This window comes from Idiotropiscis lumnitzeri, chromosome 10 (assembly GCF_059441095.1).
Source record: "Idiotropiscis lumnitzeri isolate Australia: NSW breed Sydney's pygmy pipehorse chromosome 10, RoL_Ilum_1.0, whole genome shotgun sequence".
Classification (NCBI taxonomy): domain Eukaryota; kingdom Metazoa; phylum Chordata; class Actinopteri; order Syngnathiformes; family Syngnathidae; genus Idiotropiscis; species Idiotropiscis lumnitzeri.
The window spans coordinates 911,887-938,547 of record NC_142400.1 but is presented as its reverse complement, the minus strand read 5'-3'; the positions used below and the strand labels follow the sequence as shown (position 1 = coordinate 938,547).

The 26,661-nt window shown below is 50.7% G+C and overlaps 1 protein-coding gene across 1 annotated transcript; it reads left to right on the top strand.

Annotated features, from left to right (window-relative positions):
• Positions 1-26,440, top strand: adamtsl4 (ADAMTS like 4). The gene is made up of 17 exons (XM_088307294.1): positions 1-232; positions 1,594-1,657; positions 5,138-5,685; positions 7,232-7,796; positions 14,617-14,719; positions 17,789-17,928; positions 18,391-18,595; positions 19,640-19,824; positions 20,956-21,097; positions 21,216-21,503; positions 22,035-22,164; positions 22,263-22,467; positions 22,622-22,795; positions 22,873-23,058; positions 23,564-23,743; positions 23,830-23,977; positions 24,447-26,440. Exons 1-17 carry the CDS (start codon positions 210-212, stop codon positions 24,578-24,580), a joined length of 3,420 nt encoding a protein of 1,139 aa, XP_088163420.1. The 5' UTR covers positions 1-209; the 3' UTR covers positions 24,581-26,440.
• The last annotated feature ends 221 nt before the right edge of the window (positions 26,441-26,661 follow it).

The window sequence follows — 26,661 nt, the reverse complement described above, 5'->3', positions numbered from 1 at the left end:
CTTCCCACATTGCTCGTTGGCGGGCAAGCAAGCAGGCAGGCAGGCAGAGAGCAGTGACAGCAGGAAGGACACGCGCACGCACGCGCACGCGAGAGTGAAGAGGCGACGACAACAAGTTGGACATTTAACTGGTTGTTTGCCTCCCCCCCCACCCCCCTTCACGTGCCGATAATCGATCCCCAAACTGGACTGATCGTCGCTGACGGAGCATGCGGCTCGCTTCTGTCTTCAGGTACGCAAAACGCAAAACTTCACTCGGTGCCACTTTGACGCGCAAACTTTTTGGGTGGTTTTGAATGCGCTCGGATTGTCGTTAAAATGGTCGCCGTGAAGTTTTTTTTCTTCTTTTCTTCCTGCGAGATGATTGGAACAATGTGTCACAGAAGCGCTGAGCTCGTTCTCTCGCTTCTCGCTTGCTCGGGGGGGGGGGGGGGGGGGGGGTCTTTACTTGCGGGTCTTTACTTCGGCTTCGGCGGTTCTCTTGGGCGGGGGGAGCCTTTGTCAGCCGCTCCGTGTGCGTGCGTATCTTTTTTTGTGGCGGGGTGGGGGGGGGGGTTGCAAAAGAGGCATAAAATGTCGCACCACACCAGCAATTATCCGGACGGGTTTGCGGCTTGCGGGCTGCACGCAAGCCGCGGTGATGTTTGCGGTTGTTTTTTGGAGCGCACAGAAAGTTGTGCTTGAACTGGAGTGAGGCGTTTAGCGGCATGTCACCACTCAGCCGGGATGTTTGCAACATGTTCTTGTCCGCACTGTTTAGCTGCTCAAACGTCAATGAAAAAAGCTGCCAGTGAAGGAATTGGGCCCAAGAAGGCGCACGAGTCAACGCGCCAAAGCACTTTGCGGTCCGAACGAAAGTGGAGGAGGCCAAATTGGCGGAGGGCAGATCAGCTGCTTGGAAAGGGACACAAGAAGGGCCAAATAAAGAACATTTTCACATCATTTGAAAGCGTGAAACCGCGTCCGTGCAACGCGATCCGAACCCTTCAAATAGACGGACTCGCTTTTAGAATTTATTCGTCTCTGCTCTCGAACCGAGTCCAACAAAGTCGAGTGCCGCCTTGAGATAGAAACTTCCTCCTGTTCGACTAAAAAGCTTTTTTTTTTTTTTTTTGCCGACATTTTTCGATTTCGTGCACTGACTGCTTTTTGGAAGCGTTCCTAATTGCCGTCGTTGATGATGTTGCCACCGCCGCGCTTGGCTGAACTTCTGCTGATGAGCAATGACGTTTGCACCAACGCACGACTCGGCACGCCGCAAAACGTTGAAGCTTGCCCGGAACACGACTTTGGGAGATTTCAAAATGTCTGCCTCATCGTAAACATAAGAAGAGAAATGCAAGCAAAAGGAAAACATGTTGGCTGTTTCAAGCCATCCGTTTGCTAACGCCCGGCAGACTTATTTTCTCCACGTTGATGTTGTCAAAGTTTTCGGGTGGAAGCGAAATTCAACTCGTCGCCCGCGTCGGGCGAGATGAACTAAAAGGCGATCGCTTTTAATGTCAGCGTCAGGCGACGCTGCCGCTTTCTTTTCTTCTTTTTTTTTTTTTTGTTTGGCTTCAATCTCCCTCTTCTGCTCTTCTCCCCCCGCAGGCTGTGTGCGCTGTGGGCTTTGGTGGAGGTCGCGACCTCCGTCGGCAAGCCGGCCAAGAGGAAGGTGAGTCATGAGCGCCTCACACACGCCTTTCATTGACTTTTGCTTCGTGGCGAGGTGAAAGGTTGAAGACGTCAAACGGCTTCCTTCACGCTTGTTGGCCATCCCGTAATAATCAAAAGGAGCGAGGAAAAACGCGGATCCCGGTGTTCCTGTCGCGAAACGACCTTTTAAGGCGCAGCCGATTTTCCACAAACAACTTGGCAAAATTGTCAAGGGAGAAGAAAACCGCCTCTTATGTCACTCGCTTACGATGATAAAAAAAATCAAATAAAACCGAGTCGGCGCCTCCGGTCATCGGCTGCCGTTGTGCGTTTCAGCGACAGAGACTCTCCGCGCTTCACTTTGTCCGTCACAGCTTACATTTTTGAATTCTAAAATTCTTCTGAAATGACTGCACGTCCCGGCTGCATATTCTTTTTCATCATCTCGTGACGCTTGCCAGCAATATCCTGCACTTCCCACTTTGCACTTTCTGGAATTAGTTTCCGTTGCTTACTGCCGCGTCCTGTCCTGTCCTGTTCATTCGTCACGCATTATCCTGCGGGAAGTGGCCCACTCACCAGCAAATGACAGGCCCATAAATGGTGCTCCACTTTTGTTTTGTTGGCGTACTCGACTTTTGCCGCGGAAGTCGCAATGAATCTGCGCCGTTCTCGGTCCACCGTTGAAAGTGGTTTGATGCCAACATTTGTGGAAATGATCCTGTTCCACTTAAAGGCACTTTACGCTTCTTAGCGGCCGTCGACAGATAATATAAATTAAAAATGCTCATGGGCATATCTTCTTTGTCCTCTGCAAAGAATGACTAACTTGACTTCGAATGAGAAGTTGCGACGTCTGGCTCCATTTGGCTCGTTTTGTCTTCTACTGCCCCCTAGTGATGCAGAGTTAGTTTGCATGTCCATTTTCTGCACTTTCAATTTGAAAGCCGCGTTAATTTTGTGTAAAAAATAGTTCCAACATGAACAGATAAATCTGAGATTGAACACGATCTCAAGACAGCTCTTTTCTTTTTTTTTTTTTTTTTTTTTTGGGTGGTCTGCGGTGAGATTTTTTTTCTTGTCCTGGTTGGAAATGACTTCCCCAACGACAAAACTAAATCCAGCACTCCGCCATTCTCTTGACCCACCTTCGTTCAAAGTTCACCTGGGACATTTTCGCCACTTTGATGTGCGTCTCTTGACCAATCGCGGCCGACGCAGCCCCCGAGCGCCCCGCCCACGCGAGCCAGCTCGTCATTTAGCCGACCGTGTGTGACTTTGTGAGTCATTAATGCGTTTTTTCCTGAAGTGGGGCCCGAAGCTGTCAAGGAGCCACAGTGACGCCTTTGTGATCGCGGAGTTCAAAAAGCTTGAGCGGCGGGCTGCAGTTTTGGCGCTGCCGTGTCGGACGAGTCCAAGCAGTAGCAAGTAGCAGGAGGTCACCGGCGGCCTCCTTCAGGGTCACCGCGCACTCCTCATTAATGCTCCAGCTATGTGGCAGCTGTGTGTTTGATGTCACTCATTGCCACACACACACACACACACACACACAGTCATTAGGCCTGTCCGCCTTGACCCCCCCCCCCCCTCAGCCCATTTCTCCGTCTCCTTTCGCTTTCCTTGTCCTCCCGCCATTTTACTTTCATTTGCATTCCAGCACGTTTTGACTTTAACATTCTGGAACAAACTCGCAAGCGCACACGCCAGTCAGAAAAATGAGACGACACACGATGTCCAAGCGCCGTTAAAGGTTTCACGTTCCGTGCAGCAGCACGGTATCCGAAATAATATTGTTTGTGGAAGTTGGAATGGGCGAGTCACGACGGCAGGTATCGTCGACGGCCCGATACTGACCTTATTTGAAGGTATCGGGTACTCGCGGGGGCTGCCGATAACCGGACATCGATAGTAAAGACAAAACAAATCCGACCTCGAGTAAGTCATCCTCGGCACTAGTTGGCGCTCTACTGCAGTTGCGCAAATGGTCAGAAAGAACGCTCTTTGTTCACAATTTTCTGTCAAAGTGTGAAATCTTTCAGATGATCGAGTCATCGTTTTGAGTGTCTCAAAAGTAAAGATTCTCCGATTTCTGTTGTCGTCCACGATGATGTTGTCTTGGCAAGCCCACGCGTGTGCGACGTGTTTCCACACACGTCTCGCCACACTTGACCGGCTTTGCGCCAGAGAACATTCCCGTTTTGCTCAATGGCGACTTTCGTTCGGCTCCGATTTGCTGTTGTGCCAAGCGGGCCGGCGAGCGACGTGTTATCGAATGACTTTTCTCATTTAAACCGAGCGGCGCGCCTCCACGCGGTAACGCAACATGCACACGCACACTCGCCTCTCTCCATCTGCCGTCAAGCTGCTCGCCCGGCAGCTGACTCCATCCCGTCCGATCTGGCGCCGCTTGACGATTTACATTTTGGCATGGAGGGGCTTGAGGATCATGCGTGGACAAAAGTATCGGGACGGCCGGCCTCTTGCCCACCGATGCGTTTCTCACTTTTGAAGTTGATCATGACGCTTCGTCAAGAGACTCTTGCACACTAAACGCAACCGTGCACGCCTCGACCTCCAAATTGGAAGCGTTCCAAAAAAAATCTTTCACTTGGTCGCTTTAAATTCCACAACTACTTAGCTTTGCCTCTGGAAGGTTTTCTTAGCATAATGCTAACAAACAATGCAAAACGCCATCGGCGTGCTAGCAATTAACGACAACAGTTGCCGTTGTCGAGGCAACAAATATTTGAAGACCGAAGGTGGAGCAACACATGTAGACCGATAATATGACGATACTCACTGGCATATATTCTTTATCCTCTCCAAAAATGATTCATGGACAGCATCTGTCGGAGTCGATTATAGTCCAAGTAGAATTCTTCTTTCCGCGTTAAATCATCACGCAGACGCTTTACATTCTGTTTAATCGATTTTACTCGATGCTTTTATAAGGAACAATATCATCGAGTGATAGTTCTTTAAAAAAATCTTTAATAGCCTTGTGTGACACAAATGAAGTGGTGAACCTGCAAAAAAAAAAACCTGCTGTAGGCTAAACACGCTTATTAGCTTTTGGGAATGGAAAAAAAAATGCTGCTTGAAGGGCCAGCTAGTGAGCTTTTGGATTTTTTATTTATTTTTTTTTTTTTTGGGGTGCGAGCTGGCGTGAGAAGTTCGGTGAAGTCGCTCAGGAAAGCGTCAGACTTTGTGAGCGTTTCCTGCTTCCAAGCGAACGTTCGGAGTGTAAACATTTTTGCTGCGATGATGTCATCACGTGTTGCGCTCGGGAACTGCAAAAATAATTTTGTGTGTGACGCCAGAGGAGTTGCTCTGATTGCGCAACGAGTGTCAACAGTGGAATTCCGGCGTTCTGCAAAAGTTTTTTTTGTTTTTTTTTTCCATCTCAAGGCATTAATGTAAGCGCCTTGTGATTGGCTGGCAATCAGTCCAGGTCAAAGGCCAAGATAGTGAAAATCTTTTTGTTTTTTTTCTGTGTCAGGTGGCCGGGCGGAGGTCCAGACAGGTGTTAGAGGCGGAGCTTGTGGAGGGGGTGTGGTCCGTGTGGGCCGACTGGTCCTCTTGCTCCCAGTCATGCGGAGTGGGCGTGTCGCAGAGAAACAGGAAGTGTCTGCCACCCCCGCCCACCGCGCCATCTGTGACCTTCCCGTCAGCCAACTGGGGCGGGTATCACCCGGGCGGCGGCGGCGGCGGCGGCGGCGGCGGTGGCGGCGGGCACCCCTTCCACCCTTCTCTGCAACTCCCGCCCCATCACCGAGCGCCCGATCCCAACCGAGGCCTGTCGCTTTATCGGAATACGCCGCCGGGAGGCGACCATCCGGCGGCGTCTTTCTACCCGGCGGAGTACCCTGCCGCCGGTGGGAACCGCGTGTCCGTGTACCGGTCGCCTTACCGCGCGCCATCGCGTGCCTTCGAGCAGCAGCAGCAGCGCAGCGTCAGGAGGCCCGGCGGGTCCGCGACGCTGCGGGCCGGCGCTGGAGGCGGAAGGAGGTCGGTCGGCGCCGCTCGTGAGGGTTTGCCAGTCAGGAGGTGAGTGAACAACCTGCAAAAAAGAAGAAACACACTCTTGAATTTTAAAACGGGACACGAAAGAAAAAAACGGCAAGTAGATCAAGTTGAAAAGAAAAAAAAAAATCAGTAATTCACCAGCATCTGTTTTCAAATCTTTCAAGACTCCCAAATTTCAAATATTTTTCATCCCTTCCGTCTTGTATGGATTGCCTCGACAAGAAATAACCTCAAGATAAGAATCCATTCCGGGGTCAAACTGTGGCCCGTCATAAAAAACGACCGCGTTTTATTGGCTTTAACATCCTCAACTGGCGTCGGATCATAAAAACGAGTCGACCGCTGTCATGTGACAACAATGAAATCGTCACCTGAAATGACAAAAGCGTTCAACGTTGTTCACCGCCGCCGACCTCCACTTTGACCTCAACAAGTGACGACGCGTTTTGGGAAGCAATCAGCTTCCCGTGTACATTCCTTTCTTAAAGGGGAAGTCAAGAATATCTCATGCGAGTCCAAAGGCGGCATTCCGATGACTCAATCTTGCAAAATGAAGCGTCTCATTTTGGGCGCTTGCTGTCAACTGAAAATGACATCACAGGCTCAGCTTGCCGACGACGGTGATGTCATGTTTAGTGGACGGCACGTGGCAAAATGGCCGCCCCCGCCGATGGATCAAAATGGCCGCTTCATTCGGATTTCGTCATCCGAATGTCGTCCTGAAAAGGAAATTGAATTCAACGCACCTCGTTGAGGCTGCTCCTTCTCTTGGAATAAAAAAAAAAAAAAACCTCCAAATTGTGGCTTTGCGTTTGTGCTCTGACGTACTTTCCCGACACTAGACAAACGCGAAGTACACTTAAGTGGGAGGTGACATTTGCGACGCCTCCTCGAGGTTGTCTACAAAGTGACATGCAGGAAATGAAATTAGAAATGACTGAGACGACGACGTTTATCATCTTCCTTCAAGAGCAACGACTCGCTTGGGAGAAGTGTTTGATGACTTTGGTGGAACGACGTGATCTCCGGATCGTCATTTTGTAACGGCAGACCCCGGAATAACGTTTATTAGTTTTGGCATAACGAAGCATTTTTTTATGAATTACAATTTGGATCGATTTCCCGGCTGAGGCGCTGAATTTTATTACTGAATGTGAGTCAAGTCAGACTATTCTTCATCTTTTTTTCCTGTTACTCCATAAGTTGCTGTAATAATGAGGATAAAGAATATATGCCTGTGAGTATTGCGTCTACGTGTGTTGTTCCACCGTTTGTGCCCAAATATGTTGCTTAAAGACTTGTAAAATCGCAATGTTCGCTTTTGAGTGGTATTTTCCATTTATGTTAGCATCAAGCTAGCAAGTCGCTTTCGAGGCAACACAGTTTGCTTGTTTTGAAAACACTTACTTGCACCATCAAGTGATTTTTTTTTTCTAGTTTGCATTCATAAGTCAAAGCAAAAATTGGCTAAATGACAACTTGTATGTCAAAAAACGTGTAAGTTGGTCGACTTGTATGTCAAGGCAGCACGGCTTCATTTAGTGACGTTCTTGTGCGTGTCTTGCAGGTCTTCGTCCATCCGTCCAGGTCAGTTTGGCTACGGGAAAGTCCCGTTCTCCTTGCCGTTGCATCGGCCCAGTCGACAGGCTCGCCACACGGCCAACGGCACCGCCTCGGTCTCGCCGGCGCCCAAAATGGCCGACGATGATGATGAGCCAGAAGAGGATGAGGAAGCGGGCGCAACCGCCGCCGCTCCCGCCACGCCCCAATCGCACGGCAGAAGCGAGCACAGGAGAGTCCGAGTTCCCGCCTCCCCGCCTCGCTTCCTGCCGCGTTCCCTCCCTTCATCATCATCATCATCAGTCCTGGCCGCTCACCGCCGCTTCGACTGGCGCAGCGTCACGGCGCCGCCGGCCGGTGCTTCTTTGCCGTACGCCTCCCCTCGGCACGGCGAAAGGACGCCCCGCCCACCATCGGGAGCGCAGGCCTTGCAAGCCGGCAACATGCACCCGCTTCAGCGCACCCTCGGACCACTCGTGGGGGACGAGGCGGGTGGCGCCGGAGCGAGGAGACCGCCGCACGACTTCAGATGCGCCGGTCCCGAGACGGAATATCGCAGATGCTTCTCGCAGGTAAGATGTCGTCCTTTTCGTAGATGCTCGACCGGTTGGGTTTTACGTCAACGGGAGCTTTTGCCAGCTTACTTTGGGTGAGAGGCGGGCTACACTCAGGACCGGTTTCATGAAATTTTAATGAAAAAAAGATTCAATTGTTTTCGGGTGGATATACTTCTCATCATTACGGCACGAATATCGTCTCTCTTTGCAGACGATAAAGAAGACATGACCATATCGGCTGTGTTTTTAAAGAGGCAAAGCACTTCGCAGATGCTAGTTAGCATTAGCATGAACCCTTTCGGCACCAGAATTGGTTTTTTTCCCCCCAAAAAAATATTCAATTTTGATATCAACATTTTGCAAATCTGTAGCTTGAATATGATTAAGAAAGAAAGTCAAAGATGATGCTCATCTGTTTGCTTTCCTTAGCCAAGCTGTCAATTTGTTGTTTTTCGTACATTGCTCCCGTCACTTTTTGTGGGTCATCCGTTTTGTTGCCAAAAATACGTGACCTTGATCTACCATCAAGTTGCTCAGCGTGCGTGCGTGCGTGCGTGTGCGCGTGTGCGCGATCCGCAGTCCCGATGAACATTAATGAGGGCAAAAGTGTTGACGGTTGGTAGCATGAAAATGAGAACATGAAGGTCAACAGAGTGTTTTTGGACCGTTTGATCCTTCCGTCGCACCAACAATGGCCACTGACATGGAACCTCTGAAATGCGTGCGTGTGCACGTGTGCGTGTGCACGTGTGTTTGGATGAAGACCAGAATACACGCATCTGTTTGGAGGCTTTGCTCGTGATGTCACACAGGAAGGGGTTGGAGTGTCAAAATGTGCTTTGCTGTCCTGCACGGAACACACTTTGGGTACGGGGGGGGGGGGGGGGGTTGTCCTTCTGGCGTATTTTAGTTTGAGCGCCGCGCACGTGAACATGAAGTGTCGTCATGGTTCACCTCATTTGAATGGAAAACGTTTGCCGTTCAAGCACGTTTTTGTTTTCATTTCAAGAGTCCAAAAGATGACAAATGTGTCCGTGTGACTGGAGATCACAATGGCTTTGCTTTTGTCCCCCCCCCCCCCCCCAAAAAAAAAGAGCGTTTCTGCCAATAACAATAATGAGTCACCTTGGCTACGACTGTCCTTGAAACTTGTCCAATGAATTTTGTGAGCATAAAGCAAAAAAATAAATAAATTCCTCCCCCTCTTCCCAGCAGTGTCACATTTACTTGTGACCGTTTTTTTTTTTTTTTTGTCGCAAACTTGAGCTGCGCCGTCTCTGACTTGGTTGTTGTTGCGATCGCTGTTGCAGCATTTTGCGACCGACGCGACGCCTTCAGGCTCGCTCTTTCGAAAAAGCATCTTCGGGTTCGGCCGATGCACAAATGCAATCGAGACGAGGAACGTGATCACAGTTTCCCAAAAAGTGACGCCCGAGCACGGCCGAGTGTTGCCGACAAGCGGAAGTGGCGAGCGGCGCCCGCTCGGCCCGCTCGCCACTCTTGACTTTGAGCTCTTGAAGATAATTTTCCAGCCGCGCTGCCTCTTCCGCGACACGTTTGCTCTCTGCCGGCGGCTCGGATCGCAGTCCGGTGACGTCTGAGCGGCCGTCTGAGCGGCCGTCCTATTTGGACCGCTCGCGCCTCGTTGGTTCCGGCCGCGCATTCTCCAACGGTGCTGATGTCCTTCCAGCTTGTCGAGACTTTACGATGCAATTAAAAAAAAGGAACTTCTTTAATTGAAGTCTTCTGAGTGTCCACTCCCACAGCGGCGCAGCGCTCCCTCTCACTCCGCGATCAGTCAAACCATCCCAGAGTGACTTTGTGCAGGGAAGGGTTTTTTTTTTTTTTTTGTGTGAGTGAATGCGAGAGAGTGAGCGAGTGAGGCACTTATCTCTTCGGTGTGTGTCAAAACACAGCCGGCCTGAGGCGCAACAGAAGCGTGACAGCCGCTGATTTGTTTTTTTTTAAATCCAGTTAACGTGGAAATGAGAAGTGCGTGCTCAGTGTGAGTCTGCGTGGGGGGGGACGCAGCCAAGTGGCAGTGAAAGGGGGCTTCTGTTTTTGGGGGGGGCGATGCGTTCAAGGCCGAACGAAGATGCGAGCGCTGATGGAGCCAGATTGCAAACCAAGTTTAGAGTCAATCTTCTGGAAATATTTGCGAGACCACCAATGAGTGTCGCCAAAAGCAAATGTGACGTCATCTTGCTTGTTTGACACAAATGGAAACATTTTGGGGGTCCGGACTCGCAAAGCCTTCCACTCGGAATTGAAGAAATCGTCCCGAGACGCGCGTCGAAAACATTCTTGAAAGAAATGTTGGACGTCTTCCGATGAAACGGGAGAAGGTGTGTTCTTTGTGGACCGGGCCGAGTCCGACGCGGAGAGACGGAGAGCGGCTCGGTCGCAGCGGAATGCCAGCGTGTTCCAGAAGAAATTCATGGAAAAGCGTGTGTGAGACGGACATGCTTGCGTGTGTGCGTGCGTGTTGAGAAGCACGGGGGAGGGAAAGGTGCCATTTGAGAAAACGCAGCCAGAAGAAGAAGAAAAAAAAAAGCATCAGCGGACGTCACGTCAAAAGGACGGCGATTCCACGCTTGGCGCTCCTCGACGACTAAATATTTTCACGCCGCCGACGTAACACGCTAAGACGACGCTCACCCCGTGATGATGTCACCACGTGGGCGTGGTTATTTTTCCCGTCTTCTGTGGACCATGTGACAAACGAGCGCAGGACCCGAAGGAAGACTACAAGAAGGCGCAAATTTCTTGTGGCGGTCGCCGGAACGGATTCCCGTCATTCTCATTCGTTTCCAGAGAGAACGAAAGTCGGATGTCAGGCGACCTCGGAGAACATTTGAACAAAAAGCGAAACCGGACAAGCCGTGGCCTGCGCTTGCTCATCGCGGCGACTGCGCTCTTTGGAAACGCTGCTCGTGTGCGTCCAATCCGTTTGTTGAGAGTGGACGTCGTTGTCGGTTCTTTTTGGCGAAAAAACGCTTGAGGAAGTCGCGAGCGACTTGTGACGATTCAGCGGACGCCCGCTGGGCTGCGAAAAGAAAAAAAAGAAGCGTGACGATGAGCTTGACGTGGTCGCGGCTGCAAACGAAACAACGTCGGCTTCCGGAACATTCCGTTCACTTGCTTTTGACTTTTTCTTTGGCTTATCTTCTTCCTCTTCTTCTTCGTCTTCTCATTTTTTCCGGTTGGCTGCGTGCGTGACCTTGATTGAGTTACTTTAATTAAAAATTTTTTCTTCTTCCACGACACCACTTGTGATTTCCTGATGTCGAGGTTGTCGGGTCGCGGTCGCTTCCCGTCAGAGAATGCTCATCGCGAGCGTCCTTGCACACGCCCGCATCCGGATAACAAAAAAGTATTCATGAGAAAACTTCCCCAGCCAATCAAATTTCCTGTCAGGGCCGATCGGTGGGCGGGGGCGTCGACATTCCGCGCGTCCCACCCACTCATCGAGCGACGTCGTCTTTCGATGCGCATCGACACAACAATGAAATCCTGTTGGAGCTTTTCCGTTTCTTTCGCTTTGAAGGAGTTCACTTCGTTTTCATTTCAAGTTGAAAATGCTTTCGCTTCAACACAATCCAGCTCCGATGGCGACCGACGAGAAATCGAATCAAGTCCGAGTGGCTCTTTATAAATTCTTCTTCTTCTTTTGGGAAGGGATTACAGCTCCTTGCTACGCTACTGCCACCTGCTGTACAGGAAGCCGTCACATGATGTGGTATGCTTTGGATCATCTTCGCGTCAAGACAAAAACGGTTGTTGCGCACGCGTGCACGTCCGGCGGATTTCGGATATGTGTTCCGACGGTCGGCCGCGTGTGTGTGTGCGCGCGCGTGTGTGTGTCATGTGGCCGCAATGACCGTGTCAGTCGTCAGACATTCACTTGCCTGCTGGAAATCTGGATGACACGCGCAAGATTGTCTCGTTAGCTGTGTCTGTCGTGGGCTTTTTTTTTTCACCCAGTCGTGTTGTGTGTGATTATGCCTCGTGTGTGTGTGTGTGTGTTTGCGTGTGTGTGTGTGTGTGTGTTTGCAGAAGCCCCACTTTGAGCAGCTGCGTTGACTTTTCCAGCAGCTGTTCTTTGCTCGCAAGCGTCCTTCACTCACGCTGATGTTTTCTTGACCGAGGCTTCTCCACAACTTGCCGCCGCCGCCGCCAACCAAAGCAACGGAAAGCTTTCTCTTGATTTCCGAAGAAAGTTGTGCCTTGAGATACAACCGATATTCTTCCCCTCGTCCGCCGTTCAATAAATGAACGCGCTCAACCGCATTTTCTAGATCGAGCGTCGCCGTTTGTGAGCCGAGTCGCTTCGTTTTCCAGGGTTTTTTTTTTTCTTTTTTTTCCCGTCGCTCTCCTGTGAGGAATGAAAACCGATGCTGAATTGTAAAATTCTTTAAAGCGCTGACCTGAAACGGACTTTTTGGGCCACGCGTTGGCTTTGAGTGGCGCTCGCTTTCTGGGCCGCGTTTGCCCGGCGAAATAATCGCACTCAAGCCGAGGATTGGCGGCGACGAGGAAACAATGAGCGATTGTACGAGGACGGCGCGCGCGTGCCCACGCTGGACACGAAGAATGTAAACCGTTCGGACTTTGCAGGTGGGGGCGGGGGGGAGTCCTTGACCTCTGACCTGCAGGGAAAGTCGACATTCCAGAAGGAGAGCAAAGTGACGACATTAGCGACGTTGCGCTTGGCAAGTTTGATTCGGAACGATGGCGGATTTCATAATCGAGACGCAAACGAGGCCTCGCACGCTAAAAGACGAATAGCGCGGGTGCCTTGACATAAGAGCGAGCCTCACTTTCGAGTTTTTCGAGATATGAGCCGTCGTTGCCGAGATTTTTGCTTTGACTTGCGAGCAACAACTTTCCGGTCGGAGGTGGTCCCCGTCAGTTTGTCCGTCCCTCGTCGGCGTCCAGAACATCATTTGCACGTCACCCAAGCAGACGCAAAACAAAATGGAAAAAAAAAAAAAGAATCCAATCAAAACCTCAACTCAAAATAAGCGGCGCGTTGGCAAATAGTGACCGATTCATCCGAAGAATTCCGGCTGTCCGCAAACGAAGACGATCACGCGTGTTGTCATTAAAACGTCACTTTGAAAAAAACGCATTCATGAATTGATGACATTTGAAATCATTTCAATTTCAAAAATGATGTTGCAAAACAGTCCGGATGTTGCGCGTTACAAGCGTGCTCGCGGAACCAACTCGGCTCTTATCTCAAAGCGAATATCCAAATATTGCTCCGACGACCCCCAGGAATGTGTCCGACGACGCCGACGAGATGCGGACCAAAAGTGGTTGTCACGGCAACAGGGACGGGTAAATAAAAAGTCATCTGGCTTCATCCAAGTTGTCATTTTTTTGGTGCGGGAATGAAGATGACAGCGTCGTCGTCGTCGTCGTCGTCGTCGTCGTCGTCGTCGTCGTCGTCGTCGTCGTCGTCGTCGTCGTCGTCGTCGTCGTCGTCTTTCCTGACCACTTTCAACAATAACGAAATTGTCTCCAGATCCCCCAAACACTTTGTCTGTTCTGACTCTTCCTTTGCAACGACACACACGGCGCCCGCCATTTAGCACATTATGCCCCCCCCCCCTCATTTTCTTTTTTTTTCTACAGTGCAGTCATGGCTTGGCTGTTTCATTTGATTTGAGAGCACCTGCTTTGTGGCGCTTTGCGGCCACTTGAAATTTAGTTTACATCCCGCGCGAGCATTTGCGGCCTTTAAACGGCACAAGCGGGCGAGTTTACATGCTGGAGCTTTCAAGACTTCAGCTGCAGCCCACAAACACACACACACGCACACACACACACACACACACGTGTTTTGAGTCAGGTTTCTGCACACTTGGGAGCCGCGCAGAAATTCGTCGGTCGTGCCAAAGCGCAAAGCATCTTTGTGACGTCTGTTTGTTCTCGCCCATCGAGACTTTTTGGCTTTGTCACACACGTGCACTTGAGGTGCGACTTTCTTACTTTTGCGGATTCTCCGTTCAGGACCTTGCCGAGTTTTTGAACCACTTCCAGACTTCTTCCTGGCTTTCGTCACATTCCGACTGAACGGCTGCCGCAATTCATCCGAGAACTTGTGATGCTTTGAGACACGAATGCCTCAACTTAAGAGCTTTTCAAGATATGAGCCGTCGCTCAGACATATTTATATATATTTTTTTTTTATTCTGAGGTTTCGGTTGCAGCTAATTTTTTTATTTTTTTTTAAGGCGATTCCATTTTGGGCCCATTGTGAGATTTTCAGTCTTGTTCCAAACATATAAAACAGGAATTTTTTTCCAAATAAAATTGTGACTTGTGTTCGACACAAATAAAATCTCTGGATGACTAAACAAGCGCCTCTAAATTCCAAATATCTGCCTTGCGGGAGTCAATGTTCGTATTTCCGCGATCAGCGCATAAAAATGTCAACTTCACGTACGCAAGTTTGCTTGCGTTTGCGAGTCGAGGGCCGACTTCTCAAGAAAGCAAAACAAAAACGTTCACGTGTGCTGTTGAAATGCAGGTGGAGTGCGCTTCCACACGTGCACGCGCACACACATGCGCACGTGGCTCGCATTTTGCGGTGGCAAACTGAAAGCCGACGTGGATTTATGTGCTTGGCCTTGTGCACTAAACGGATTCCTTCCATATGGCGGCCAAACGACTGCGTGTGTGTTTGCGCTCGCTGGGCGTTCCTCTTCTTCTTTTTTTTTTCCGGAGCGCCATTCCTCCTCCCGCGCTTTCCAAAATGTCCTCCCTGGGGAGCCGGCGTTCGCAAGATGGCCGCTCGGTTGTTTGACGGCTCGTTGTTGTCTTCCAGGTGTGCGCCGGCGCCGCGCTGGATTCCAGAGCCGAGCAGTGCGCCGCCTTCAACGCCAAAGAATTTATGGATCGCGTCTACGACTGGGAGCCGTTCACGGAGGGTGAGGAAACGTTTAGCAGGCGCAATCTGCAACTTATTTTTCACTTTTACTCCCAACATTCAAAACAATCACCTGGACTTTCTAAGTTTTACGTTTTTTTTTTTAAGTCAGTGGTGTCCAAACTACGGCCTGGGGCCATTTGTGGGCCGCCATATTTTTTCCTTTTTTTTTTTCTTCATCTTTAGCGGCCCACATGGAGGTGGGGGGGGCACCAGGCTGCGCCGATAGATTGAAGAAAAATAAAAAAATTGTAGAGGAGCGTAAAACAGAATCTACGTCAACACAATTTGTTTTAACGTAACTTATACTTTGTAACTGGAGAGTGTATTTTTTTTTTTGCATCTGTGAATATATGTCCCTTTTTTGACGAGAGCCCCCGCGGCTCAAAATCTTTTGTCAATGTTGACGCACAAAAAAACCACAAAGCACTCCTCTTCTTTTCTGCCCCCCCCCCTCACTTGTCCAACATCGCCCTTTCTTTCTTTCTTTCTGTCTGCCTCCGCCGCTGCCAAGTTTCTCCTCCCTGCTTTGACTCAGCGCTCAGCAGATTCCTGCGGAATGAGATAAAGGCCGGAGAGAAATGGCGGCAGCGAGCGGGAGGTGATGGGATGCGAGTGTCACATGAAGGCAACGTGGCCTCACCGACTTTTTTGTTGGCTCTTGTGGCTTACGGAAATGTTTGCAATCCCGGACGCTTGATTGGAAACGACTTTCCATGAAAATGTTCGTGAGCCTCTCTGTCCATTTTTCGACCTCTTTTGAAGACCCACTTTTCTGATGTGGTTGTTATTGAATGAATGTTTCCCACGTCGAGATGATGCCTCCCAAATGCGCTCTGCAAGCGCTCCGCGTGCAGGTGTTGCTTTTTTTCTTTGCTTTTCTCGGGCCTCAGACCCAACCCCCGCCCGAGTCCCCCCCCCCTGCCCCCCTCATCACTTCCTGTCCCAGCGCTGCCTCTCGCTTTCTCTTTCTCTGCCCGAGTGTGTTTAGATGGAGCGATAGCGCAGGAAGTCTATTTAGACGACAAATATTCCGCTGTCTGAACTCCAGCGAGCTCCGACAGTGACGGCGAAGCAAAAGCAGCGGACGAGGGAACGCGGGCAAACTTGACATTTGCTCGATATCGTCCCCAAAGGTTGACCTTCGGGCGAAGGCAGCAAGTGAGGACGGGGGGCAACACGTCGAGCGCTTTTCTCTGTCTGCAGTCTAATCTCTCAAAGATAACTATGAGAGCACGCAGGCAGGCTGGGAACTCGGCTTCTTCCTCTCACCCCCCCCCAATATTTACTGTACTGGTAATCCTTTGCGAGATGACGCACGCAGAGTAGCGAGCCACTTTGACTTGTATTCTTGGCGTGTGTTTGGACAGCAACGGATGGTTTTGCTCGTCCACTGTCGCATCTGTGACGGCCTTGCGGCCTGTTGCGTGACATCCGGCGCTTTCACGTTGAAAAGTTCTTCGTTTCCCTCGCTGGCACGTCGGACACCTGAGCAGGTGCGCGCACGCTTTCCCCAAAGGGACGTTAACGATCTGAAATTTAAAGCGGAGGCTTGGTGACAAGTCATTCAGCCGCTGTGGGCCAAATGGACAAAAGGTTCAAAATATTGGGAGGCGAAACCACTTTGTTTTCGTGATCTAGCGAGTGTAAATGCAGTTTGCGTATGCGTGGAACTGCGCCGGATCTCGAGACATCTGATCCGCCGTTTCAGTTTGTCCTTTTCGCCCCCCCGCCAACTTGCAACTCAATCCGTCACCCTTTTCTGCTCACGTCTGAGGCGCCATCGCTCATATAAGCGCAGATGCGTCCATCGCTGCACGACTCGAAGCCCATCGCACCTCCGAGAGAATGCGGATCCCCGGAGCCGCCAGCTGCCTGTATTTGTCATTTGGCAACAAAAAAATAGTTTGGCTCGATTTGGAAACGCATTCTTTCCGACAAGAAGATCGGCGTTTCGCGCCAGGGAGGGAATGGAACGTATGACGCGGTTGGAGACCGAGGCGGGTCTCCTCAATTAAAAGTTGAAGACAACTCCAGCGAGGCGCTTTGACGTCATTTTGAAATTCTTCCTAGAAAAAAAAAATCAAAGTGCAGCTTTCTGTTTTCTTCCTTTTTCAGCTTGGCTACGTTTCTGTTTCTCTTTCTCTGCTGTGCTGGTGGCCCCGCCTGCAGAAGCAGAAAATAACATCTAATTGGTTCCTTGTGCAGCCAATCCGCAATAAGCTGCCTGTTTGCTTTTTCACCTCGAGTCACACGCACTTTGAGACAACAAGCAACAGACTTTTATTTATTTTTTTTGTTTTATTTTATGGCAGAACAGTGAATCGCTATCTAGCATCGGGTGGCGGTACGCTCGATGAATTAGCAAATATCAAATGACAAATGTAATGTCAGCCATTAATGTTCAGCGTCTGCGTCGCGAGGAGCGTGTAAGCCCGACTTCAAACTCCACAATGCCTCCCCTGTGCGATATCGGAGCTCCGTAGTCCATCTGAGCGCTGAAACGTTTTTGTGTTTTCCTTCGAACCCCCTCGGGTTCCTCCCGTCTCCACGTACGCTTGAATCTATTTCAGCAGGAAGCGCGGGCCTCCTGGCCTCCTCGTAAATCTCACCTCTTGCTCGCGCGGGCATGTGTTCACTTGTGTGCAAAGTTGGGAAATGAACTGATCAGTTTACTTGCAGTCTTTTTTTTCTGAGTGCGGACGTTTGCCGACACACCAAAAAGACCTTAAAAAAAAAAAAGAGTCGAGAGACTATATAAAGGATTTAGTTTTGCTCTGCGTTGAGTAACTAATATTAATGCCGTACTGACGAGCTGAGACGTCTCAATGAATCCCGTTGGTGTCAGGACACGCCCCCCTGCAATACGATTGGCCGCTTCAGCTGGTCACGACAGCGAAGAACTCCAGTGGGATTCCAAATCGGGCCATGTTCATCTTCTGCTTCGATTGAACTTGCGCCCCCCTCCGATCATCTTGCGTCGAACGCCGTCGGAAGAAAAATCCGAGTTGTGCTTTCGGTCTCTCTTGATCGCAACGTTGGCCGTTGACGTTCTCGATCTGCGTTGCAGTCGGGCCGGAGAAGCAGTGCGAGCTGACGTGCCGCCCGGCGGGCTTTCGCTTTTACGTTCGCCAGGCCGAGCGGGTGCGCGACGGGACGCCTTGCTTCAACGTCACCTCCAACGACGTGTGCGTCCAAGGGCAATGTATGGTGAGTGCGACATTTCCTTGACGTTCTTTTGATATTTTTTTTTTTTCAATTTAGAGGAAAATGATCAATGACGGCCATCGCTTGACTGTTGGGACAAATTGTCAAAATGACGCCTGCGAGCCCAAATGAAATTTCCGTTTGAATTCGAGTGTTCGTTTTCTTCTCATCTGAATACTCGACGTGGTGGAAATCCGCTTATGGTGAGAATCGCAAGCCAGAAGGTCCCAAAGTGGATGCGTCCTCGTAAACGATGACGTTCGCTCAGCCTCCCGTTGCCCTCGTTCCCCTTTCGGCGTTTGGCAACAGTCACGCTCGTAAACGTCCGCCCGACACGACATGGCCGCCATAAACGCAGACGACGGCATGTGAGATGTTTACGAGATGGGCATGTCCATTTGTCTTCCTTGCCTTGTTTTTGTTTTCGTTTCTGGCGCCCTTCAACCGTCCTCCGGTGGCCTTCAGACGGAGGGCTGCGACGGCGTGCTGGGCTCCGGCTCGGTGCCGGACAAGTGCGGCGTCTGCGGTGGGCGCGACTCGGCCTGTCGCAAGGTGACGGGCAGCTTCCAAAATGTCAGCGTTCCTCTCGGCTACCACAAGATCTTGGACATCCCGGCGGGGGCCGCCTTCATCAACATCACCGAGAGACGGGCCAGTCCCAACTACCTCGGTGAGCGGCTCACGGGCAAACCTCGTTCAGTGCCGAGTCATGACGGAGGAATATCTTTGCTGGATGTCGCACACGAATGATACGAAAAGAAAAATGGAAACATTTTGCTGACGTCACAAAATTGCCATCAATGAAATGTGAATCGTGATTCTCAAAGGGCAGTCCGAGTTTGCCGGCTCCCTCTAGTGGTCCACGAAAGAATGCAGCATGTTTGCGTTTCGTCATTTCTTAAACGTTTTCTGACCAGACCGAGCCTGCAAAAAGTGATTCTGATTTTAAGCGAAATCTGCGACATTTTTAAGGAACTATTTTTTTAAGGTCTTCAAACACATTTTAGAATTGGAAAAAAAAATCTTTTATTGAGAGAGCGCAAGAGCAAATGGACAAGACCAAAATACCAAACCGTGTAACAATAAACTGATCCCCCCTTTTTTTTGGTGTTTTTTCCTCACTTAGAAACGTAACTTATCATCTCAAAATGTCAATAAAAAATCAGACCCGAAATGCGCTTTATAGAATCACGATGCAGATGTTGCTTTATGTCGGCGTAAAATGCAGGATGGGCGAGAACTGAGACATTTGATCTCTTCGCACCAATGAGGCTGATCTTGAAATGCTGCCCTGTCATTGGCTGGCAGCCAGTCCCGCCCCCCCATTTGATATCGAGTGCTCATTTTCTTTTTGGCGAGGTGGGAGGCCGCCCAAAACAAATTCATTTCCTTTGACTTGGCTGGCGAAAGCCCGTTTGAGATTCAAGTCTTTGGACTTGAGGGTGCGGTCATGGAATGCGTCGATCGTGTACCTCGAGGCAGCGCTGTATCTGTTTCGAGCGCCCGTTTGGCCCTCGAGGGGAGGGGGGGGGGGGGTTGTAAATGTTGTGGCTGGGCCCAGTCGGAGAAGATAAGGCTCACATTGTTTGAGCGCCAAGCTAGCCAAGTGAGCGTGTCTATTTGTCTTGACGGCCCGCGCTCGCTAATGAGGGCGCTCCGCTGTGTTTTGACTCACCGACTCGAGTGCCTCTGACACACCTCGTTCACCCCGCAGCCATGAGGAGCGGAACGGGGGCTTCGGTGGTGAACGGACGCTGGGCAGTGGACCCCCCGGGGGAATACCGGGCGGGCGGGACCACCTTCACGTACGCCCGACCTCGAGCGAAGGCGGAGGGGGAAGACGAGCCGGGGGAGTCCCTCAGGGCGCCCGGACCCACCAGCGTGCAGCTGCAGCTCTATGTGAGTACGCGTCTTCCGCACAAACGATTTGACATCATGAAAAACGATTTGGAAAGCATGCATGGCCGCAGGCTGAGCTTCCCCTCGTGTGCGTGCGTGCGGGGGTGCGTGCGTGTGTGTCAAGATCTCGATGCCAGACAACATTGTGTCCGTATTAGAGCTGATATCTCCAAAGTGGCTAATAACAACATTAACCTCAGGCTAAGATTTTATTAAAGAAAGCGGACTCGTCAGCAGATTTGCCCGCCGCCGCTTTAGGGCAGGAGGCGATTATAAAAAAAAAAAAAAAAGTGCAAACAAACGCTCACACATCCGCTTCAGTGGCCTGATTTTGGCCTGCTCGAGTTGGAGAGTCGCACTGCAACAAAAAAAAAAGTTTTGCTGATTCTCAACATGAGATGCGTTTGGAAGTGTTGCTGTGTGCAAAATGAAACAAACGAGTTGAGGTTGCGATGCGATGAAAACATTTCCAGATGGATGAAAAGTCAACGTTTGTGCGTGGGCGGTGCCGCTTGGCAAACAAACAAACTCTCCAAATGGAAATCAGAACCTTCTTATTAGCATTCATCATGATGGGAGCATGACTTCCTGCACGTACCGTCGCTTCACACACACGCACGCGCACGTCATTGACTGATTTTTATTCGATGTTTTTTTTTTACATTGCAAAAATACAAAATTAAAACTGAGTTATGTTTCGATGGCCACTGCGGCGTTGTTGTTTGTTTCACGCGAGGTGGCGCACGCTGTACGCATGCACATAATCTACATCCCGTCGGCGGTGTGCGTTCGTCTATTCCAGCTGGAAAGGAGTGATAACCTTTTCGCACGTTTACATCCTTTTGGGAAAAACAAGTCCTTTGTGTGATTTTTAAAATTTTTTTTTTTGGGATGAAAATCAAATTGAATGCTGCAATCCAGTTGATTGTGCTGCTCCTTGTGCTGTGCCTGCTTTGGCCACTAGGGGGCATCCTTGCGTGCTACACTCTTGCAGACAATTCTAAAAGAAGAGCACTTCTTTTCTTTTTTTTTTTCCAGAGGATAAAGAATCTATGCCGTGACTTTTTGTTTTTTTGATCAGACTTCGATGTGATTGTGTTGTGACAATTTCCTCGGCTGGCGTTTGCGCAGATCATTTTCCACCAGCAGAACCCGGGCATCGATTACGAGTTCTACATCCCCGTGCGGAAGACGGAGCGCGAGACGCCCAGTGAGATGCAGCCGCAGGGGAGGGCGTCGCTTCGCGCTCACTACGGTCACACGGCGCACAACGGTAACGGCGACTTTCATGACGTCAATCAAGCCATGTTTTTTTTTTGGGGTCCTCTTTTCCTTTGCTGCCTTCCGGTTTCGTCTTTTGCCGAATGTCATTTTTTGTTCGTCCTCGTCAGGCGCCGGCGCCCTCAGCGTGTCCGTCCACGAGCCTCCGCCTGCCGCCGCCGCCGCTCCTCCTCCTCCTCCTCCTCATCGTGGCATCGATTCGTGGGCCTCCTCATCCTCCTCTCTGTTCGCCCCCCCGTCGTCGGAGCGCTGGGCCGCCGAGAGGTCGCCACCCCGGATCTCGGCGCCCAATCGGAACGCTCGCATCCCGCCTCGCACCGACCTGCCGCTGGACACGCAGTCGCCGTTCGTGTGGAGGAGGGGCTCGCTGACGCCGTGTTCCGCTTCCTGTGGCAAAGGTCAGACGCCAATCCGCCTGCTCCTGATCTTGACAATCGCGTCACCTCAAAGCAAAAACGATGCGAGCCATCTTTCTCTTTCTTTTTCCACCTTGTGACGTGTGAACGCACCTTTGCGAAGCGAGCGCCGTTTGTTGGCCGTGAACTTTGTTCGATTCGCTTCACAATAAGCGGCACTTTCGCAAATAGTGAATGACTCAGAAGAACAGAAGAAAAATCTTTGAGCTGTTTAATGCCACTCCCGTCTGAAGTTGACTCAAAGAAAGCGAAATACACATGATGGATCAATCTGAGATGGATGAATGGCGCTTCCAATCATTTCAATGAAGAAGTCGATTTGAGATAAGACTGCTTTGAGTTGAGAGTGTGGTTGAGCTCATCTCCTATCTCAAGGCAACACTGGAATGAAAACAGCCCGATGACGCCTTGCCGCCGCTGACTCGTTTGAAATCATGTGCTGTGTCTCCCTCGTGTGGCTGCCTTGTGCAAGTACAAGTGCGCGGCTCACTCTGGCTTTCTTTCCCCCGGCAGGTCATCAACATCGAGAGATCGTTTGCATTGATCGCCACTCCGATGAGCAAGTGCCCGAGAGGAAATGCGACTCTGCCGCTAAACCGACACCAGACGACGAGCCTTGCAACACGCACGCCTGTCCGCCATTGTGAGCAAAGACACACGCCACCTCCACCAAGGAAACGGAATTGTGCAAATACATTCTTTTTCTTTTCTTTTTTTTTTTCCTCGGTTTGTTCCACTCAGCTGGGAGGCGAGCGCCTGGTCCGAATGCAGCGTGTCGTGCGGGCCCGGCGCGCAGCAGCGCCAGCTGCGGTGCCGGCAAAGTTTCGGCAACCGCTCCACCATGGTGCACCCCCAGCGCTGCGCTGGACTGGTCCCGCCCGAGTCGACGCAGGCGTGCCAGCTGCAGCTCTGCTCCCACTGGGAAGTCGGCGCCGACTGGAGCACGGTAACGTAGCGCAAAATCGTAAATCCACCTTTGCGGTACTTCATCGGAAATTCAAATAGACCCTCGCAAAGAATCCCACACTGGCGATTCTTTATTACAACAAAAGGAGTCCATGGATACAAAAAAAATGATGATAATGTGTTGGCGTGTGCAGTGCTCGGTGGACTGCGGCGTGGGCAAGAGGACGAGGAGCGTGCGTTGCGTGAGCGACGAAGGCAGCGTGGTGAACGACGTGGAGTGCAGCTCCCGCGCACGGCCGCTGGGCAGCGAGGAGTGCAACATGGGCCCGTGCGTCACCAACTGGTACTCGTCCGCTTGGTCGGACGCCGTAAGTGTTCCCTCCGCCCGGCCGCAAATGCACATGACGCAAGTCCTAAACGCCACGTCCGCTCCGCTTGCTCCAAGTGCTCTGCGCGCTGCGGGCCCGGCGTGCAGAAGCGGGAGGTGGTGTGCTTGAGGCGCGGAGGCGTCCGAGAGGGCGAAGGCGAGGGAGCTGGCGGCTGCGTCGGGGAGAAGCCGGCCGAGCTCAAAGCTTGCAACGGGGGGCCGTGTGCGCCCGTCGCCAGTTGGTACAGCAGCCCGTGGACGCAGGTAAGAATGCCGGAACGTGACGCCTCTCTTTTCACAATTCAACAGTTCATGGTCGGGGTTGAGCAACTTCACGTTTATTTTTTTTGGAGCTGACGCAAAGTTAATAGTTAAGTTCACATCAATTCATTGATTCTTTGAGATTTTTCTCAACTTGCTGTGTGTGCCGATGGCAAATGTGTGTGTGTGTGTGGGGGGGGGGTCACGATGTGCAAATGGTCCCTCACGCACTGTCCTGAACCCAAAAAATAAAGAAATACTGTCGTAAGCTTCCTCTGGCTGTCTTATACTGCCCCCTGGTGGCAAAAGTAAACACAATAGAATGAGCAGCCCAATCGTCAGGAACAGGTGGCAGCAATTTTTTGTTATTTTTTCTAGCACGTCGGGTTTTTGCGATCGTTTCGGTTTGAATTTTTCCTTTTGACCCCTAAAAGCTTGCGCCGTACGCATTTGACCAAACGTTTTTGCATTCATTTTGCATTGTGACCAAATGACGTCGGTGTTCCAGTGCAACGTTCGATGCGGCAACGGAACTCAGCGCCGCGACGTCATTTGCGTCCAGAAGACGGCCAACGACTTCACCGTCGCGCCCTCGTCCGAATGCGCTCACATGGACAAACCGGCCGCCGTGCAGGAGTGCGAGATGGCCGATTGCCCGCCGCGGTGGTTCGCCACCGAGTGGAGCGCGGTGAGACGCAAACACGCTCATGAGATGGCGCCGGTGCCGATCGCACGGTCAACAATGCGCTTTTGTTTGTGGCTGCTGTTGCTCAGTGCTCTCGCTCGTGCGGCGAAGGCCTCCAGAGGCGGGAGGTGCGCTGTCTGACGGCGGACAAAAGGCACAGCCACAACTGCGACGCCGACGTCAAGCCCGAACAGGAACAAAGCTGCAACATCGTGCCGTGCAGTCCGCCAGTCACAGGTTGAGCACCACACACGTCAGCGCGGCACTCGCGATTCCGCAGAGAGCAAGAAAAAAATAATGTGGCCGACCCTCGTTGTAATATAACGCGCGACACGTTTCCACTCAAAATATATCTTGAACCTTTATTTGGAAGATTTTTTTATTTTTATTTTTGCAAAATATCAAAAAAAATCCACAAATCAAAATTATGATTTTCATTTTAATGAAGTAGAGGGCGACTCGCAGGCCTTTAAATGGAACGTGATAATCCCAAACTCTTTTCAGAGCAAATCTACTGCAGACTTGCTCTTCGCCAGCAGAGGTCACTGCAACTCATGCGGAAAGAAAAGAAGGAAGCAATTTCCGTCCTTACTTTTCAGCAGTCCTTCACCTCGAGGGGGGTTTACTGTTTCGCGACATTTGGGTGACGTCTGGCGAATATTTGTGCACCAACCTGTGGCTCCCTGTCTTTGTTTTGGACCCCCAGACGAGAACTGCAGGGACAGACGGCACAACTGCGTGATGGTGGTGCAAGCCAGGCTGTGCGTCTACTCGTACTACAAGACGGCGTGCTGCGCCTCGTGCACGCACAGCGCGGCGCTGCGTGCCAAGAGACACTGACGGCCCGGTGGGCAACAACTTCAACATCAACCCGACCCCGCCCCCGACCATGCCCCGCCTCCTCACGGACAGCCCTGAGTAGATCGTTGGATAACATTTTGCAGTTTCAGAACGAAAGCAGCCGCTTCTCGAGATGGCCACGCGCTGCCCGTCTTCGCTCGGTGCGTTCGGCCACCTCGGGACACGTGCGGTCTGCTCATTTTTTGAAAGGACGGTGCTCACGGAGGATGAAATTGAAGCAGACTTTTCTTTTTTTTAAATATCATAAGCAGACCTGCGTACCTGGAAACTTTTTCTAGACACTTGTGCCGTGGCGCAAATGTCAGCGGCTCCTCGTTTTCATATCACGCAAGGCGGGCTGCGAACATCTGGCAAATGGCTCGCCGTTCTCCGCCAAACTTTGCATTCCTCTGCAAGCTCTGTTGATTTCGCCAACGATGACGAAAATATTTCGTTAACGCCCCTTTTTTTCATGACGGTAACGAAACGATGACGAGCTAAACGTGGCTCTTTGATGACGAAAACATGACGTGACGTACATGAATTTTCGTTGCCGGGACAAATCATCGGAACCAGCAGGCGTTCAAATTTGATGACATCCATTTCGATTGTCGAGCAAAAAAAAAATTGCAATGCTGGTGCGACCTATCCTCGTTTGGGCACGCCCACCACCGGGTCAGCACGCGGGGCACAACAAAACACCAACACGTCTGCGTCCATTCGTGTCGGCTCGCGCGCAATTGGCCCGCTTCACGGTCCAGAAGTGCTTCCGTGACTGAAAGGAGCCACTTGGATTGGTCGTGATTGAAGTCCTCAGTGACCACTCCCGCAGCGGCGCAGACCTCCCTGCACAGAGCTGCCTTTGCGCAGATATACGTCACGCCACGCGCCGATTTACGCCGCTCACCAAAAAAGAGGAACTACAAAATGTGCATCATGCTGTGGGCTGCTTCTACTTTTCGATTCGTGCACACTGCAGCCTCGACTTCCCAACTTCGGATTTGTTTGCCAAAAATCTTGCCTTAAAGTGCCCTTTCCGCAGTCATTGCAAGTTTTATTTGAGAAAGAGAAACCAAAGGCGGCAGTGACTGACCAAATATGTTGGCGGGTAAACATGCAAAAATGTCCACGTGGTGCCACAACAAAGCTGACGTCACTCGGCTCCGTTTCAAGCGGGCGTTGTCACCACATCACGACCAAGATGATCTTCGCCGTGTCCACGTGCAACAAAAGTCTCATTTTGCCAGACATCCTCGTCCCGCCGTGTCTTGACAGGAAATATTTGTGATGATTGACTGTATATAGTGGGTGTGTGCGAGGACCCTCATTGGTTCAAGCCCCTCCCCCTTTTCTTCTTTTTTTTTTTAATCTTGTACCTCTCACACAGCACAAAATGAGCACACCCGCTCTCACTTGTAAGGTGAGGGATCTGTATATTCTGAATGTTTTTCATGTGGATACGAAGTGTTGAACATAGTAGGCGCTTATATTTTTGAACCGAGTATAGTTGTTGTTGTTGTTGTTGTCGACGAAATTGATTCGCATCTAACTGGCGTGTTGCTAACTTGAAGAAAAGAATTCCCGTGTCTGCTTTTCTGTTCATTCGTGCGCTTCCGAGTCTTCCAAATCTTCTAGTGACTTTTGATATGTATGGAAAAAGAAAATAGTAATTTATCTGTATCAAAAAACATGTACTGGTAATTTATTTTATTTGCTGTTTCTCGAGCAACCACCAGATTTTTATTACAAATGCACCTTTTGTTCTCGTACACACAAACTCACCTCATAGTACACAAAAACTGCGACAAATTTACTCTCCCAATGCTAAGTGAGCTCAATAAAAGTGAAACGACGAAAGAATGTCGAATTGTGTTCATTGTCCAAGAAAGAGGATGTATGTTACCGTTTCCGTCAAGAGGTGGCGCCATTGAGTCAGATATGTTGCCAACTCGCACAACTCTCATTCGCGCCTTTGGAACATTTTAAAGTTTTCACTCAACCGAACGTGTGGGTGTGAGAAGGCGCCAACTTCACACCAGAACTTCTTAATTGCTTGCCACGTGGTAACAGTCCAGCCCATA